At 39.8% G+C, this 18,511-nt stretch overlaps 1 protein-coding gene across 4 annotated transcripts in view; it reads left to right on the top strand.

Annotated features, from left to right (window-relative positions):
* LOC122562571 (protein phosphatase Slingshot homolog 1-like) overlaps positions 1-18,511 on the top strand; it is a 119,995-nt gene that overhangs the window by 19,119 nt on the left and 82,365 nt on the right. For 3 of the 4 annotated variants that reach the window (XM_043715522.1, XM_043715524.1, XM_043715523.1), the window contains exon 2: positions 15,657-15,697. The exons of the other annotated variant lie outside the window; for it this stretch is intronic. In XM_043715522.1, the coding sequence (XP_043571457.1) occupies positions 15,657-15,697 (41 nt within the window). The remainder of the gene's footprint in view (positions 1-15,656; positions 15,698-18,511) is intronic. 4 annotated transcript variants of the gene reach the window in all.

Raw genomic sequence — 18,511 nt, forward strand, 5'->3', positions numbered from 1 at the left:
GTTGGACCGAAGGGTCTGTTACATCTCTATGACTCTAATTAGCTACTTCCACCCTATTACGATGTGTCAGTCTTTCATAAAACTGAAACAAGATTAGAATGTTTCTGCAGTGATTGTAATGAGGTCAGCTAGGTCTACTTCATACACTGAGTTCCTTGATTGGGGCTGTTAATCTTTATTTTTTGCATTGGAACTTACATCTCTATGACTCTAATTAGCTACTTCCACCCTATTACGATGTGTCAGTCTTTCATAAAACTGAAACAAGATTAGAATGTTTCTGCAGTGATTGTAATGAGGTCAACTAGGTCTACTTCATACACTGAGTTCCTTGATTGGGACTGTTAATCTGATCCAGTCAGGGAGGCCTGCCTGACAGAAAACAGGAGTGGGTCGACTGCTACCCCTCTTCCGCGGTTATGTTAGAGCCCGGGTGTCTCTGGAGAAGAAGCACGTGGTGTCCACCAACACCCTTGAGTTATTCATGGAGAGGTGGACGCCACAGGGAGTGGAGTGTATTATTTACCCGTCCAATTCTATTTTGATTTAATCCCTGCCCTCCCCTTCACTGTTTGATCATGCAGCATTGCCCTTTGATGTGAAGGGCGCTGCTTGTCACTGGCCACTTGGGTGTTTCTTCCTGGTGGTGGAAATTGAATAAAGATTCGTGCACCTTGTGTCTTTCACTGTGTCTCACACCTGCACACACACAACATGGGTGCGAGGGGAAAAATAAACACTACCGCAGTTGGGCGGTAGTGTGGGGGTAATGGAAAAAAAAACAGGAGAGACCGAGTTTCTGTTCAGTCTGAGAGCTGGCTCTGAAGGAGCTGGATCAGTGTCAAGGACTCTCCATGTGTAAGTAAAAGGTGACTTGGTGACAGGCTACCAGCCTCTGTGGAGTTATTTCAGTTCCTATGATATTATGATGTATAATCTGCAGAGGAAAATCTTCCTCAACAGCTACTTTGGAAATAATTGTAACAGCAGTTACTGCTTTGTCTCAGAGCCTTTGATATGCCATGTTAAGAAGGAGATTGGGGTGAACGTCTACAGGAGGAAGAGAAACCACTTCTTGCAGAGGGTTATTTTCTTAACAGAAAACCAACAAGTCCACAACCAATGAAAATCAAAAAGAGAGAGAGAGAGCAAAGCACAGTAGCACTGTTCAAAAGCTTTTCTCAAAACGCACTGTCCGCTTTAAAATCCTTAACAGAACTGGTTTCCCCATTTTTTTGCCTCTGTCTTATCTCTCTCTAATCTGTGATCAACTGACTAATCTGCCCTTGATAGACCACCTTGGTGCTAAAATGTCTGTACTATACTTAGGGCAATAATTAAACTGCAAATATCTTTCTAGACCAGTTCACCTAAACAAATAGCAATTCACTTATATTCTCCTCCTTTCCAAAACAAGCTGTCGCACAAAGTTTAAAGTTCAATTCTCAACTTCAACTCTCGGTTCCAATGCAAAAAATAAAGAAAACAGTTACAGTCTCAAAATGCCCCTAAAAAATGAAATGTCATTTCAATAATTCATTTCATGACAAAGTAAGTAACATAATAACAAACGAGACACAAAGCTCTCAGCCTCTGAATTATTCCTCCCTCTGAACTTTTAATCGCTATGCAGCTTCCTTGGTTACTTTCTTTAAGTTTCAATAGTTTACAGTCCGGATAAAGCATCAGCAATAATGTTTTTTAATCCTGAAAAATTTGTACAATTTCTATATTGAAAGGTTGCAATAATTAACTCTAACAGAACAATTTCAGAATTTAAAAGTTAACGGACAATGATTCATAAAAACCAAAGCCTCAAATTTCAAAGTGTCGAAGAGCTGCCAACGCCACAAATGCCTCCCTTTCTATAGGGAAATATCTTTTCTGATGTTGATTCAAGTTCTTGGAAAAATAACCCATTGGTTTCTCCATTCCAGCCTTCTCATCCTATAAGAGAACTGCTTCAGTCCCCAAAATGCCAGTGTCTGCTGCTAGTTTAAACAGTTTGCTAAAGTTAGGTGCAGTTAATGCAGGTTAATTTGTCAAAATTGTTTTCAGCATTTCAAAGGCTGCCTGGCATTCTGTTGACCTTGCCACCTTTTGTTTTTGTAACAAGTTGATTTAGGGTATAGCCTCTATAGTGGATACAGTGCATTCTACTCAAATTAGGCACAAAATCAACATATTAGCAAAATCTTCATTATTGTTTTTTGTTCTAAACTTTCCAAACCCTTCCTCATCCTGTGGCCTGCCACTAATCTTTGCCACATTGTATATGTTTTCTTTCGATTTGATGAAAATCTTAAGCCAACCATGGTTAACCAGGTAAGTTATCTCCTTCCTCACTGGATATATCTATGGTGTGAGCCATGAAGTATTTTTTAAAAAAATGTCTGACATTGTTCTTCAACTGTCTGTGCTACTAAATTCCTTTTTCTGTCCACTTTAGCTAGTTCTGCCCACATTTCTTTGTAGTTACCCTTGTTTAAGCATAGCACAGTTGTTTTCAACCCATGTTCTGCCCCCTTAAACTGAATGCTAAATTCTGTCATGTTAAGGTTACTGTTTTCCAGGGGTCTTTAATTCTGATCTTCCTGTGGTAAAGAGATGCTGGCTATCCTTGATTAATCCTTGTAACTCCAAATGGAGCTTAATTCTGTGCCTTTGAATTTTATCCAAAATGTTGCCTACTACTGATTTTAAACTCTGACCTATGTTTGACTGGCACATCCCCGTATCGTGGAAGGAAACCCGCGCAGACTCCACACAGACAACTGCCCGAGGGCAGAACCAAAACCTGGTCCCTGTGCTAGCACCTCTCCTGTGCCCAGAAGATACTTGAAAATTGTCAAGGCCCCTATTATCTCCGCCCTTGCCTGCAACAGCATCTCATCTGGGCATGGGTGTTTTTACAGGAGAAAGTGAGGACTGCAGGTGCTGGAGATCAGAGCTGAAAATGTGTTGCTGGAAAAGCCAGGAAGAAGATTGCAGGTTAGGAAGGCGGTGCTGAGTTCGAGGAATTTGACTGAGACAAGGTGGGGGGAGGGGAAATGAGGAAACTGGAGAAATCTGAGTTCAATGTTTTTACAGTTTTATATGCTTATAATGATGTGGAAGTTTTATTACAGTTTAATACTTTAAATTGTACAGCATAGAAAGAAGCCTTTTAGCCCTGTACAATTATGCTGTTGCTCCAAAAAAGCTACCAGTTAGTCCCACCGGCCTGCTTTTTCCCCACAGTTCTACAGCATATGTTTTTCCTTTCTAGACCACTGTCTATAAGTTATTTTTCTTTTATTTCTTCTAGAGCTTGAGTCTTCACCCTTTTGAAGCACAAGATCATTGTTGGAATTTAAGTTTCACCCAGGATCTACACTTAAGACAATATAGAATAAACAGTTTATTTTTAATGCTACATAAATCTAAAACCAAGTATATATAATTATTAATTCTTTTCTTCTAATCACCTGTGACTAAACATTATTGACCATTGCCTTAAAGTCAGGGGAGAGAGGTAACAGTTCGAGATACTAATCATAAAATGTCTATCAGTGTGACGGATGCAGTTTGGACTTGATAATCTTTATTGACTCACAATCTGACTTTCAGCTCCATATAATTTTGTATACAAATTATCTCCATATCCACTCCACTGCTTTATAACTCAAACACTTGATAGAATTTGATAGCTAACGAATTAATGTCTACTTGAAGGAATGGATTTAAGGCAAGATTGGCAATTTGTTCTATTACATCTAAGCCTGAAGTTGCCCATTGAATTCCTCTGCTAAGTTCCTCTGTTGCACTTAGGTATTTGAATGGAACCATTTTTTATGTTTGATTTAGTTTCTAGTATTTTCTCCAAATTCAGGAAGTGTAAAATGTTTTTTTTTTAATTGGGCGAACCACAGATCCAGTTTCAATTTAAATTTATTGAAGGACTGTTCGTAAGTGTGATGTCTGTCCTTTCTCTGCAGTTCAAGTTCGTCACATTCAATTTTAACATTTATGTCATAATGAATCCAAAGTCGAGAATCCACATACTTCCTGATAGCTCATTGCATACTTCAATCTTTGATTTTTAAAGAAGTGATGTTTTTTGTCATTAGATATCAATACCTTTTCAGAATCTTCCCTTGTCTTAATCACCTCACATTAGCGTGGAGGATTAGTTCACCATTGTCAGCATAAAGTTTGTTGTGCAAGAATTTAAACGAGATGCAAAAGGGCACTTGCTTGAACAGGGTTTACAATCTTAGCTTCCATTTCATGAGAAAAGTCCATAACTTTTACTTGCTGGTGATTATGTAGTAGTAATTGACAAAAAAAAGAGAAAATCAGGATCATTTCTTCAAAATGCGACAAATTTATGCCTGGTATGGCTTGTGCACCATCTGTTGTGATGAATGCCAATTGCTTGAGTTGCACGTGTTTTGAACTTGTGGATATCTTCACCCCTTTTCTCTCTCAGCGTCAAAAGGGTGAGAAGATCCCTCAGAAAGTATTGATCATATAGATCCGTTGAACTGCAGTGAGCAGCATTCATGGTCCTGAAAGACCTCCTTGGCTAAAGATTAATCTTGTCTTGATGCTGTAGAAGTACCAAGTAACATGCTCTGATTTCTTCTTTGGTTTAAATCTTTGAATAAAGAGTCAGAGGCTACAGTCATTGAAGTTGTGGATTTACTCGCCGAGCCGTTGTGTTTTTCTGCAAATGTTTCGTTGCCTCCCAATGTGACGTCATCAGTGCGTCTTTGATTAGGTGTTGGTGATCTGTCCCACCTGGTTTGTTGGTATTTCCGGTTTTGTATCTGAATGGTTTGTATACAGGGTCCAACTCAAAGTTCTGGTTGGAGTGCCAAACTTCAAGAAATTCTCTGACATGTCTCTGTTTTGCCTGTGCTAGGCAAAAGTCTCAGTTGAATTTGTATCCTTCATTGTCTGGTTGGAAACGTGAGTGTTAGTCATGTCTGGCAGTAGCGAGCTGATGTTTGTGCAGTTGTATGTTCAGTTTTCTTCCTGTTTGACCTATGTAGTGTTTTCCACAGTCTTTGCAGGGCATCTTGTAGTTAGCATGTGTTTTTTTGGATGTCGGCATCGCGTCTGTAACGTTTTTGAGGAGCTGGTGGAAGATGTTTACTAGTTTGTGGGCCACTAAGATTCCCAGTGGTCTGAGTAGTTGGGTAGTTATCTCTGATATGTCTTTGATGTATGGTCGCTATCGTGTCTGGTTGTGTAGTGTTTTCTTCTTTAGATTTGTTCCGTAAGTACTAGAGAATGGTGCTGTTGGGTACCTGGTTCATTTAAATCCTTTGAGTAGGTGTTTCTGTTCCACCTTCTGGTTAGCACTGCTGCCTTGCAGCGCCAGGGACCCAGGTACGATTCCAGCCTTGGGCGACTGTCTGTGTGGAGTTTGCACATTCTCCTGGTGTCTGCATGGGTTTCCTCCGGTTGCTCTGGTTTCTTTCCCAAGATGTGCAGGTCGGGTGAATTGGCCATGCTAAATTGCCCATAGTGTTATGTGCATTAGTCAGAGGGAAATGGGTCTGGGTGGGTTACTCTTCGGAGGGTCGGTGTGAACTTGTTGGGCTGAAGGGCCTGTTTCCACTGTCGGGGTATCTAATCAATATCTAATCTATCAATTCTGGAGCTCTGGGCTGCTACAGTGTGTGCTTGCATGTTTAAATAATGCCTTAATGCAGCTCCACTTGTGAGTGTTGGGGTGGTTGCTGTTATAGTTCACTATCTGGTCAATCTGGGTGTTCTTCCTGTACACTCTGGTCTGGAATTCACCAATAAAGGTATGTATTCCACTAATATGTCCAGGAAGGGGAGTCTGCTGTTGTTATCCTCTTCTTCAGTGAACTTTATCCCAGTGAGGATATCATTGGTGTGGTGCTGGGTTTCTACCAGTTGCGTAAACGAAATGGGTACCCCAACAGTTGACTGGGAATACTATAATTCAAGCACTTTAGTTGGGTCAGTTTTTGACCAATGTGTGCAGGAAGGTTTCCTGACACAGTAGTTAGTCAGGCCAACAAGGGGCGAGGTCACATTAGATTTGGTACTGGGTAATGAACCTGACCAGGTAATAGATTTGAAGGTAGGTGAGCACTTTGGTGATAGTGACCACAGTTCGGGTGTGTTTACTTTAGCAATGGAGAAGGATAGATATATACTGCAGGGCAAGAGTTATAGCTGGGGGAAAGGCAACTACGATGCAATTAGGTAAGATTTAGGATACATAGGATGGGGAAGGAAACTACTGGAGATGGGCACAATTGAAATGTGGTGCTTATTCAAGGAACAGCTACTGCAGGTCCTTGATAAATATGTACCTGTCAAGCAGGGAGGAACTTGTCAAGAATGGGAGCTATGGTTTACTAAGGAAGTTGAATTTCTTGTCAAGAGGAAGAAGAATGAGATGTGAAGACTCAGGGTGCTTGAGAGTTACAGGTTAGCCAGGAAAGACCTAAAGAGTGAAGAAGAGCCAGGAGGGGACATGAGAAGTTATTGGCAGATGGGATGAAGGAAAATCCTAAAGCTTTCTATAGGTATATCAGGAATTGGAGAATGTCTTGAGAAAGATTAGGCCCAATCAAGGGCAGCAGTGGGAAGTTGTGTGGAGTCAGAGGAGATATGGGAAGTGCTAAATGAATATTTTTCATCAGTATTCACTCTTGAAAAAGACAATGTTGTCGAGGAGAATAGATATACAGGGTACTAGACTAGATAGGATTGAGGTTCACAAGGAGGAGGTGTTAGCAATTCTGGAAAGTGCAAAAATAGATAAGTCCCCTGGGGAGGATGGGACTTATCCTAGGATTCTCTGGGAAGCCAGGGAGGAGATTGCCGATCCTTTAACATTGATCTTTATGTCATCATTGTCTCCAGGAATAGTGCCAGAAGACTGAGGGATAGCAAATGTTGTTCCCTTGTTCAAGAAGGGGAGTAGAGACAACCATGGTAATTATAGACCAGTGAGCCTTACTTTGGTTGTGGGTAAAGTGTTGGAAAAGGTTATAAGAGATAGCATTTATAATTATCTAGAAAGGAAAAAGTTGATTAGGGATAGTCAACACGGTTTTGTGAAAGGTAGGTCATGCCTCACAAACCTTATTGAGTTCTTTGAGAGGATGACCAAACAGGTGGATGAGGGTAAAGCTGTTGATGTGGTGTATATAGATTTCAGTAAGGCATTTGATAAGGTTCTCCATGGTAGGATATTGCACGAAATACAGAGGCATGAGATTGAGGGTGATTCAGCAGTTTGGATTAGAAATTGGTGATGTGAAAGGTGGTGGTTGCTGGGAAATGTTCCTCCTCGAGTTCAGTTACTGGTGGTGTACCACAAGTATCTAATTTTGGGTCCACTGCTCTTTGCCCTTTTTAAAAACAACCTGGATGAGGGTATAGAAGGTTGGGTTAGTAAATTTGCAGATGACATGAAGATCAGTAGAGTTGTGGATAGTGCTGAAGGATGTTGAAGGTTACAGAGGGACATGGATAAGCTTCAGAGCTGGGCTGAGAGGTGGCGAATGGAGTTTAATGCAGAAAAGTGTGAGGTGATTCACTTTGGAAGGAGCAACAGGAATGCGGAGTACTGGGGTAATGGTCGGATTCTTGGTATTGTAGATGAGCAGAGACCTCTGTGTCCATGTACATTTCTGAAAGTTGCCATCCGAGTTGATAGGATTCTTAAGGAGGCATATGGTGTGTTAGCTTTTATTAGTAGAGGGATTGAGTTTCAGAACCATGAAGTCATACTGAAGCTGTACAAAACAGTGATGCAGCCACAGTTGGAGTATTGCGTACAGTTCTACTCACCGCTTTATAGGAAGGATGTGGAAGTTTTGGAAAGGGTGCAGAGGATATTTACTAGGATGTTGCCTGATATGGAGGGAAGCTCTTACGAGGAAAGGCTGAGGGACTTGAGGCTGTTTTCATAAGAGGGAAAGTTGAGAGGTGACTTAATTGATAGTCAGAGGGTTAGATACGGTGGACAGTGAGAGCCTCTTTCCTCGGAAGGTGATGGCTAGCACAAGGGCGCATAGCTTTAAATCGAGGGGTGATAGATATAGGACAGTTGTCAGAAGTAGTTTCTTTACTCAGAATAGTAGGGGCATGGAATGCAGTGCTTCCAGTAGTTGTAGACTTGCCAACTTCAAGGGCATTTAAATGGTAATTGGATAGTCATATGGACGAAAATGGAATTGTGTAGGTTAGATGGGCTTCAGATTGGTTTCATAGGTCGGTGCAACATCGAGGGCTGAAGGGCCTGTACTGTGCTGTAATGTTCTGTGTTCTAACAGCCCTATCCTCCGGTGCTTACAGGACAAACCCAGAAAACACTATACACAACCAGATAGCTACCTTACCATACATTTAAGATGTATCAGAGGTACTCAACTACTCAGACCCATGGGAATCTTAGTGGCCCACAAACCAGTAAACACCTTCCACCAACTCCTCCAAAACGTTAAAGACCTGATCCCTGCTTCCAACAGGGCAGACACTATCTACAAGATACCCTGCAAAGATTGTGGAAAATACTACATGGATCAAACAGGAAGAAAACCGACCATACAAGTGTACATACATCAGCTTGCTACTGCCAGATAGGGCCAGCACGCATTCATTTTCAACCACACAGATAACGTCGTAGGACACAAATTCAACTGGGATGATGTAACCATCCTAGCCAGGCAAAACAGACATGTTAGATAATTTCTTGAAGCCTGACACTCCATCTGGAACTTAATCAATTGACTCATTGAATTGGACCCCGAATATAAACCAATCGGATACAGAACTGTAAGTACCAACAAATAGATATAAATACCAGGTGGGACAGACCACCTTATCAAAGATGCACTAATGATGTCACCTAGCAAAACAATGAAATGTTTGCAGAAAACCCACCAGCTCAGCAAACAAGTCCACGCTTCATCCACAACCTGAGCTACAAATCTTCTCAAGAACACTTTAGTCTTTGTTTCTTTAAATACTTTGCCATCTGTGAATGGTTTGTGTTTTGCCACAAGGTGGCAAACATGGCATGATGCTTCAGCGAAGGCCTTACCTTCTGCTGGTAGAGAAAAAAGTGACTGTGTTGTGCTTTCAAAAACAGCTTTCAATGCATCAACATTATTTGTCCAAAACATGCTGTTCAAGGAAATATCTTGAATATACTGTGCTAATTGTGTGGCTATTCCAAATTGTCCTTTTTACTTTGCGATGTACTTTGATGATATATAAAGCAAACGCTTATATATTTTATAGTTGTGAGCAAACATTCATTTTCCCATTCCATGTGAAACTGAACATTTTTAGTTTCTTTTTAAAAACAAATATCTTCCTTTGCAAATAAATCAAAGCTCTGTAATTTCAGCATCTCTTTCTGCCAACTAGCTATTCAAATAATCATTGTTGTTATTTTCCAAATATGAAGTACTTAACTCATTCTGGATGATGTAGAGGGGCTTTTAACTGTTAGAATTGCCTGTCTTATCTTCTTTCCCCACTTGGTATGTTACTCATTAGTTCTACATAAACCTAAGACGTTGCATTTTCTCATTTATTTTCAACTACTTTGCTAATATATACAGCTTTCTAGTTGCCTTTGCCCTTTGGGTTTGCACCTTATAAGCAATAGAAATATGCTGTTCATGATTCCCTGCTCATCATACAAAACATAGGTCTGTTTTCTGGTCAGGTTTCAGCGATTCCAAATTTTCTACTTAGCTTTGTGCAGATCTTGTTAACAAGCACAGTTACTTACTGATAAGCATTTTAGGCAAGGCAAGCTGTGTATTTTAATTTAGTTTTGTTTGCCTTGCTGCATATTATTAGGAAATCAGTCCACTTTAAAAAAAATCTTAAAACAAAGAACTGCACTTGCTGGAAATATGAAACAAAAACAGATATTGCTGGAGAAACTAAAGTTCTGAAGAAGGACAGCTGGACTTCAGTGCTCAAAGGCATAATTTAGTATAACTCCATGCATATCACAACCCTATATGCAAACTAATGATGTCACCTAGCAAAACAATGAAATGTTTGCAGAAAACCCACCAGCTCAGCAAACAAGTCCACGCAATCCCATCGACACAGACAAATTGCAAGAATATCTTGTCAAATGCAGTCTGACTGTTCTTAGAATCATAAATTAGAATCTTCCTTATTTACATTAGCAAAGTTGACCTTTACCTTGGTAATGCGCACCCAACTTCACCCACTTCTCTACTTGAAACATTAACTGTACTTTCTCTCTACAGATGCTTCCACACCTGCTAAGTTTCTCACTCAATTACTATTTTTGGAGAAAAAAAATTAGTTTCCTACAGTTTCCATAATGTGCAAATTTGCTTCTCTCACATTCTCTATCAATACATACCTGCTTTATTTTTTTTAACCAAAATAGACAGGCAGGAGACTGGAAGAACACAGCAAATCAGATGGCATCAGGAGGTGGAGAAGTTGGTGTTTCAGCTGTAACCCTTCTTCCAGCTTCCTGCCTGTCTATTTTGGATTCCAGCGTCTGCAGATATTTTATCTTTTCTTTTTTAATCAAGCTTTGTTATTAGTATAACCACCACAGTTTTTCTGTTTCCAAATCAGCGAGGTGAATCAATTAATATGCATTATCACCCGGGACTAATCTTGCCTACTGGATCCTTAAGCAAGTTAACAAGTAGTTTTGCTAATACTACTTGACATGACTGTAGTAGCACAAAGCAGCTCTTGCTCTTACAGTATTTAGCTTACAAATTGCATTTTAATTTTCAGTATTATGCAAGGATGCGTTTCCTTGTATTCCAAACTATCTTGAGTAAAAGCTTTTTTTGTCATGATTAGTATTGTATTGTTTCCTATTTGAAGTAAGAAAGTATCATTTGAAGTAAGTATCATTTTAAGACTTATCCTTTGAGATCTTCAGTGCTAATAATAACTTGTGGCTAAATCATTTATGCGTACTTTCATGTAATGGATAAAATAAAAGATTGGGACAAGCAATAGAATCGACTGTGTCCTGATAGCTGTCTCTGAAATTCTTTGAAATTCATACCAGTGTGCAGATTCGAATGTTGCAGCTTTTTAATCATATAAGCATATATACAAGATTTGGCTACTTTTGTTACTGAAATTTGGAGCTAAGTAAATTACCAGCTGAAAATAGTGGTTCCATCTTGTTAAACAATTAATGTCTTAATGTGACTAAGTTTTGAATATTGTGTTAATGACTCCAGTTATCACTAGGCTGGTCAGACAAATGTAGTGTGCATTTGCCCTTGAAATGCAGTGAACAGTAACACCAAGGATGTGCAATAGAACTACCTAACAATCAGATTTTTGTTTGTTCAAAACAAGCTTTTATTTCTGGAATACAGACAAAATACAAGTTCCGTTTATCAAAAATGCTGGTTGGATCATCTACCCCATGGCAATTTTGGGAAAGGATTGTAGTGATCAGAGTTTTGGTGTTCTCACAAATTCTTGTTGAGCTACCAAATCTGCACCCAAAGTTGGACTACTCCAAAATTTAAGCTTTTTAGGCTCATGATTAAAGGTTGGGGCATTAGCCAAGTAAGATTAGATTCATTGTCTTCAATGAATAAACTAACGCCTTTGTGCTTACCACTTCCTTGGAATATTTGTGTCTCTTGTCTTTTGAACTTTAAACATTTTATGCACTAATATTGGCTACTTAGGTGCCTAATTTAAAGAATACCTAATTGTAATATTTAGTTTTGTAATATATATTAAAATATACAAATGTAGATTTCTGTAAAGTTTTTTGTCGAACATTTCCTGAAAACACAAGCAGGAAAAACTCAAAGGCATAATTTAGTACAACTCCATGCATATCACAACCTCTTATGCAAACCATAACCCCATCTACACAGACAAATTGCAAGAACGTCTTGTCAAATGTAGTCTGATGGTTCTTAGATTCACAAATTAGAATCCTCCTTACTTACCTTCGCGAAGTTGACCTTTACCTTGGTAATGTGCACCCAACTTCACCCACTTCTCTACTTCAGGCTTTCCTAATCGCCTTAAATTCAATTCTGTATCTTGATCATCACTGTTTTAGATAAAATGGGTTATCTTTTGACTTGAGGTTAGCTTAAAACGCATTCTTATTCTTTCATGAGATAAGAGTGTCACTGGCAGGGTGGGCATTTCTTGCCTCTACCTAATTGCTTTGGAACTCAGTGACTTAGTAGACCAATTCAGAGTCAACCCCATTACTGTGTATCTGGAGTCAGATTTAGTCCAGATGAGGTAAGAATGACTGACAGATTTCTTTCCTGAAAGGACAATTAGTGAACTAGATGGATTTTTCCAACAATTTATGACAATTTAATTGTCATTATTTCTGAGATTAGCTTTTAGTTCCTTATTTTTATGAATTTAATTTAAATTCCATCATGGGAGGAGTGGACTTAAATCCATCTTTCCAGAGCAAAAGCTATGGCACCGGATGAATGGGAACCGCATAACAATCAACAGACAGGAGCGTTCCCTCCCGGTTGGGGAACACTTCAATGGTCCAGGACATTCGACCTCGGACCTTCGGGTGACCATCCTCCATGACGGACTTCGGGACAGGCAGCAGCGAAAGGTGGCTGAGCAGAGGCTGATAGCTAAGTTCCGTACTCATAGGGAGAGCCTCAACTGGGACCTTGAGTTCATGTCACACTACATTGCACTATACGCACAGACACTCCTATAGACGCGCGAACGCACATGCACTCCTATACACACAATACACAGACACACATATACACAGACGTGCACATATTCCTACAGACACACACACTCCCAGACGCTCATACGCATCCTCTCACAGACTTAGACCACTTTACACTCTCACACACACACAGATACACTTTTGCTCTCACAGACACTCACAAACCCCACTCCAGACACACACACACACACACACACACACAAACACACTCCTACAGACACACTCACTCCCACGCTCACAAATGCACCCTCTCATGGATTTAGACATTCTACACTCACATACATACACATACACACATCGCTCTTTCTCTCTTGCTCTCTCTCACACTCACAACCCCCCACCCCAGACACACACAAACCCATATGCACACACATACGTTTGTATGGGGTGAATTTCTACTTGCAGAGTTACATTGTACTTTGCTCAAAAACTGCATGAATTCATGTAAGACTGTTAACTCACTTTTTAGTTTAGAATCCGTCTAAACTATGACACAGACAGGGAACACAGAAAGCTAACACCTTCATCATAGTATCTGGCTGACACCAATTGTTACAGTTAACCCGACAATGTAACTTTAAGTTTTGTGATTTACATATGAAAGAAGTGAAACTCTCTTGGTATTCTGACAGATGAAAGACTCAACAAACAATCAAGATATTTTTCAATGTATAATTTCAATTACATCACATTATAAACTTTTGCTATAAATTGTGTGTTTTATAATTGTGTCCTCCACAACCACCTGATGAAGGAGCGACGCTCCGAAAGCTAGTGCTTCCAGTTAAACCTGTTGGACTATATCCTGGTGGTGTGTGATTTTTAACTCTTTCCAGAGCATTAGCCGAGCTGTCTTGAAGGTAAAAGTGAGGACTGCAGATGCTGAAAACCAGAGTGGTGCTAGAAAAGAACAGCAGGCCAGACAGCATCCGAGGAGCAGGAAAATCGACGTTTCAGGCAAAAGCCCTTCATCAGGAATAGAAGCAGGGAGCCTCCAGGATGGAGAGATAAATGGGGGAGAGGGGGCATGGCTGGGGAGAAGGTAGCAAAGAGTACAATAGGTCAATGGGGGTGGGGATGGAGGTGGCAGGTCAGAGAGGAGGGTGGGGGAAGGTAGCAGGTCCTGGGCCGCCTCCACCGCCACTCCCTTACTACCCGATGCCTTAAAGAAGAATGCCTCATCTTCTGCCTCAGAACATTTCAACCCCAGGGTATCAATGTCGACCGCCAGTTTCCTCATTTCCCCTCCCCCACCTTACCCCAGCTCAGCACCATCCGCATGACCTGTCCTACCTGCCAATCTCCCTTCCTACCTTTCCACTCCCTCTGACCTATCACCTCCATCCCCACCCCTATTCACCTATTGTACTCTTGCTACATTCTCCCCAGCCCCCTCCCTGCTTCTATTCCTGATGAAGGGCTTTTGCCCAAAACTTCGATTTTCCTGCTCCTCGGATGCTGCCTGGCCTGCTGTTCTTTTCCAGCACCACTCTGATCTAAACTCTAGCTGTCTTGAAGACGAGTTCAGTTGCATCACCACTACGATAGTGGATTAATTGTAAATTTTCTTTGAAATAATTTTCCATCACTAGGTTCATGTCAGTAAGGTTTCCAGCCCTGATAGTTTAGTTTTCAGCATCTTGATGCCTATAGCACTATCACTCTCAAATAGTAATTTTAAGACAATTTCAGGAATTCTAAGGTCTGAAGCCATTTTACATTTGATTTGCCTTTTCCATATAAAAGGTATGAATCTGGTTGAAACCAGCAATGCAAGTGGGCTCTCAGAAAAACAACAGGTTATTTCTCACCGGTTTGTAATTTTTACTGACTTGAATAATTTGCCATGATTTTTTAATTTCAAAGGATGTAAAAGGCTACAGGGACATTAGGAAATGAGTCTCTGAAGAGAGTATCTGAAAGGATGCGGACTCATGGGAAAAGTGAAGTGGCATGTTGGAAAAAATCAGTCATCAATTTCCCAGTTCTGAAGTTTCCTATTTCTGAAGGGTCACTGGACCCGAAATATTACCTCTGCTTTCTCTCTACAGATGCTGCCAGACCTGTTGAGTTCTTGCAACAATTGCTTCTATTTTTGTTTCTGATTTCCAGCAACTGCAGTTCTTTGGGTTCTGTTTTCATCAGTTTCCCATGTGTGTAAACCAGTTTGACTTCCAAAATAAAGAAGTTGCCCTACATGATTAGATAGGTAAATCGTAATGTCAAGCTCTTTGCAATATTTCCTCAGCGTCATTAATGACTTTTTTTTAAAAAAATGGATTTTTCTAACCTTTATTCAGAAAACCTGCATCAAATTTCCGTAATCCATATGAAAGAATGTAAAATACCATGTCCTGATCAAAGGATACTTTTTTCTCATTGGTTCTAAACTCTTTTGTTCATGGGGATTTTAATTTTGCAGAATTCAATTTGATGCTCTGATGGTTTTTATCTCTGAGACACACAATATAAATCCAGATTGGAATATGCCTGTCTGTAAGCCACTAATGTGAAATGATTTTGTGCTGTTTCAGGTGAACTTTCTAATTTTATAGCACAAAAGTATCCATTAAATTAAGCTACTGTTTTTTAGCTCATTTGGAGATCAGAGGAAATGGAAAAACACTCACTATGTTGTAGAGTCAATATTTTTACAGGAAGAGGTCTGTAAATTTGGAAAATCGGAAGTGCTTTGATATACTTGACTTCTGTGTATTTATTGAAGGACTAATGGATTTCCACAAACTCAGTCTTCAGAGTAGGCTTCTTCATTAAGCAAATACTAACTTCTTATTGCCCCACAAAACTATGGACTTGCCTATGTTCAAGTTTAATCATTTTGTTGTATCACCAAAGTTGAAATTTGAAACTTGGTTACTTTTTTCTTTTTTTTTAACAGGAGGGTGGAAGTGATGATGATCGTAGATTACAACAACAGAGGTAATTGTTAGATCTGCACTGTATAACTTATTTCCTGTATGTTGATCTTTGTGGTGTTTACTTTTCACTCAAACACTGAAAAGCTGGTTCCAAAAGGTTTATCTTGAAATTTTATTTTCAACCATTTATATCTTCAATCTATTACCTGTGATCAAATTTTTAAAAAATATTTTAATACCAACTGTAAATGAAATGTAAAATCCTGAGTAATAAATGCAGGAGTTCAGTTATTTTAAATCATTGATTCTAAGTAACGAAACATGAAACTGGGGTTTCAATCTCCAAAATATCTGTAAGCATTTGATTTATTAAATAGACTAGTGTTATTCTTTGACCATAAAGTAGTATCTCTGTCCATAACTGTCTTAATTTATGTGTCCTACAGTTTCCATTGTCTGCACATTTGTTTCTTTCAAATTCTGTTAATACACAAATTTTGGGGCTTAAAAGTTTTTTTGAAATGTTAAATACAATTTTAAGGAGAATTGACTGCAAATGACTGAACTAAATTAGGATGCATAGTTTCAATTTATATTTCCTAGATAGCTTAAGCTATAATTCCTGAAGAAGGGCTTATGCCCGAAACGTCGATTCTCCTGTTCCCTGGATGCTGCCTGACCTGCTGCGCTTTTCCAGCAACACATTTCCAGCTCTGATCTCCAGCATCTGCACTCCTCACTTTCTCCTCTAAGCTATAATTTATCCAGCCATTTATAATTTTAAAGATTGAATTTATCCAGTTCAGTGTTTCAGTTTAACACGCGCTTCCAAAATATTGGCAGATTTCATTCCTTTCATTAAATGGCTTCATTTGTTTGCTCATTTGTCAAAAGCTTTTGCGCTTCCTTAATCTGACATTCTTCATTGCCATTGCTCCCAATTTGGTATTGTCTATTATGAACCTTTTGGGTGCAACTCCTTTCTCCAAATTATTTATAAAAATCTTTGGGCGCCTAAGAGGGAGAAACTAGAACACTCGTTGGTGACTGTTAAAATTGAGAGAAGGAGAGCAAGAGAGAAATAAAGGAGGAAGTAGGTATTAGATTTAAGAACAATGACAATCCTTGACAGCAGTCAACATCTTGACAAAGTTGGAAAGTCTTGATTGTCAGCTTTATAAATCATGACAGTTGATGAAAAAACATCAAAGGCACCTACTTTGTAGCAGTCTTCTGGTTAAGTGGTGTTATGGTTTGAAGTGGGAGAAGAGAACTGATTATTTTCCTTGTCCCACTCCTCTAATAGTCACAGTAAAATTTGAATTTAAAAAGGGAAGTGAATTTGCAAATTAAATACATCTGACTGTATTGTATTGTTTAGTATAGTACATAGAACAATACAGCGCAAAACAGGCACTTTGGTCCTGTGAACTAATCTAAGCTCATTTCCCCCTACACTATCCCATCATCATCCATGTGCTTATCCAAGTATTGTTTAAATGACCCTAATTTGGCTGAGTTAACTACATTGTCAGGCAGGACATTCCACGATGTTACCACTCTGAGTAAAGAACCTGCCTCTAACATCTGTCTTAAATCTATCACCCCTCAATTTGTAGCTATGCCCACTCGTACAAGCTGACATCATTATCCGAGGAACAATACTTTCACTGTCTACCCTATCTAATCCTCTGATCATCTTATATGTCTCTATCAAATCCCATTTTAGCCACCTTCTTTTTACTGAGAACAGACCCGTCTCTCAACCTTTCCTCATAAGACCTTCACTCCAGACCAGGCAACATCCTAAAATCTCCTCTGCTTCTTTCCAATGCTTCCACACCTTTCCTGTAATGGGGTGACCAGAACTGTACACTATATTCCAAGTGAGGTCGCAATAGCATTTTGTACAGTTGCAGCATGACATTATGGCTCTAGAACTCAATCCCTCTCCAAGATCCCTCTGCATATCCACACTACCAAGAATCTTTCCATTCACCCAGTATTCTGCCTTAAGTAGTAAATGCACTGCAGGCTGAATATTTTCCATCAACCACCACTCGTTGCCTTCTTACAGAAAGCTAGTTCCTAGTCCAAACTGCTAAATCACCTTCAATCCCAAGACTCCGTATTTTCTCCAACAGCCTGCCATGTGGAACCTCATCAAAGGGTTTACTGAAGACCATGTATACCACTTCAGCTGTCCTAACCTCATCCACATGCTTGGTCACCTTCTCAAAAAAATTCAGTGAGGTTTGTGAGACATGACCTGCCCTTGACGAAACCATGTTGACAACCTGCAATCGAATTTTTGCTTGCTAGCTGATTATACATCCTGTCTCTTATAATCCTTTCCCAAACTTTTCCTGCAACAGACGCAAACCTCACTGGTCTATAGCACAAAGCCTGGGTCATCTCTACTGCCCTTCTTGAATAAGGGCACAACATTTGCAGTCCTCCAGTCTTCTGGTACTAAACCTGTAGACAACGATGACTCAGATCAAGGCCAAACTCTCCAACATCTCCTCCCTAGCTTCCGAGAGAATCCTCGGATAAATCCCATCCAGCCCAGGGGACTTGTCTACTTTGCTTCTAAAATTGATAACACCTCCAATCCTTTCAAGTCTAATATCCCACCTCTCAGTCTTCTCCTCTACAATATTCTCCTTTTCCTGAGTGAAAACAGATGAGAAATATTCGTTTAGCACCCCTCCGATCTTCACAGGGTCCACACACAACTTCCCACTTCTGTCTTTGACAGGCCCTATTCCTACCCTACTCATCCTTTTATTCCTCACATACGTGTAGAAAGCTTTAGGGTTCTCCTTTATTCTGCCTGCTAAAGACTGCTCATGTCCTCTCCTTGCTCTTCTTA

The sequence above is a fragment of the Chiloscyllium plagiosum genome, chromosome 25 (assembly GCF_004010195.1).
Source record: "Chiloscyllium plagiosum isolate BGI_BamShark_2017 chromosome 25, ASM401019v2, whole genome shotgun sequence".
Lineage (NCBI taxonomy): Eukaryota > Metazoa > Chordata > Chondrichthyes > Orectolobiformes > Hemiscylliidae > Chiloscyllium > Chiloscyllium plagiosum.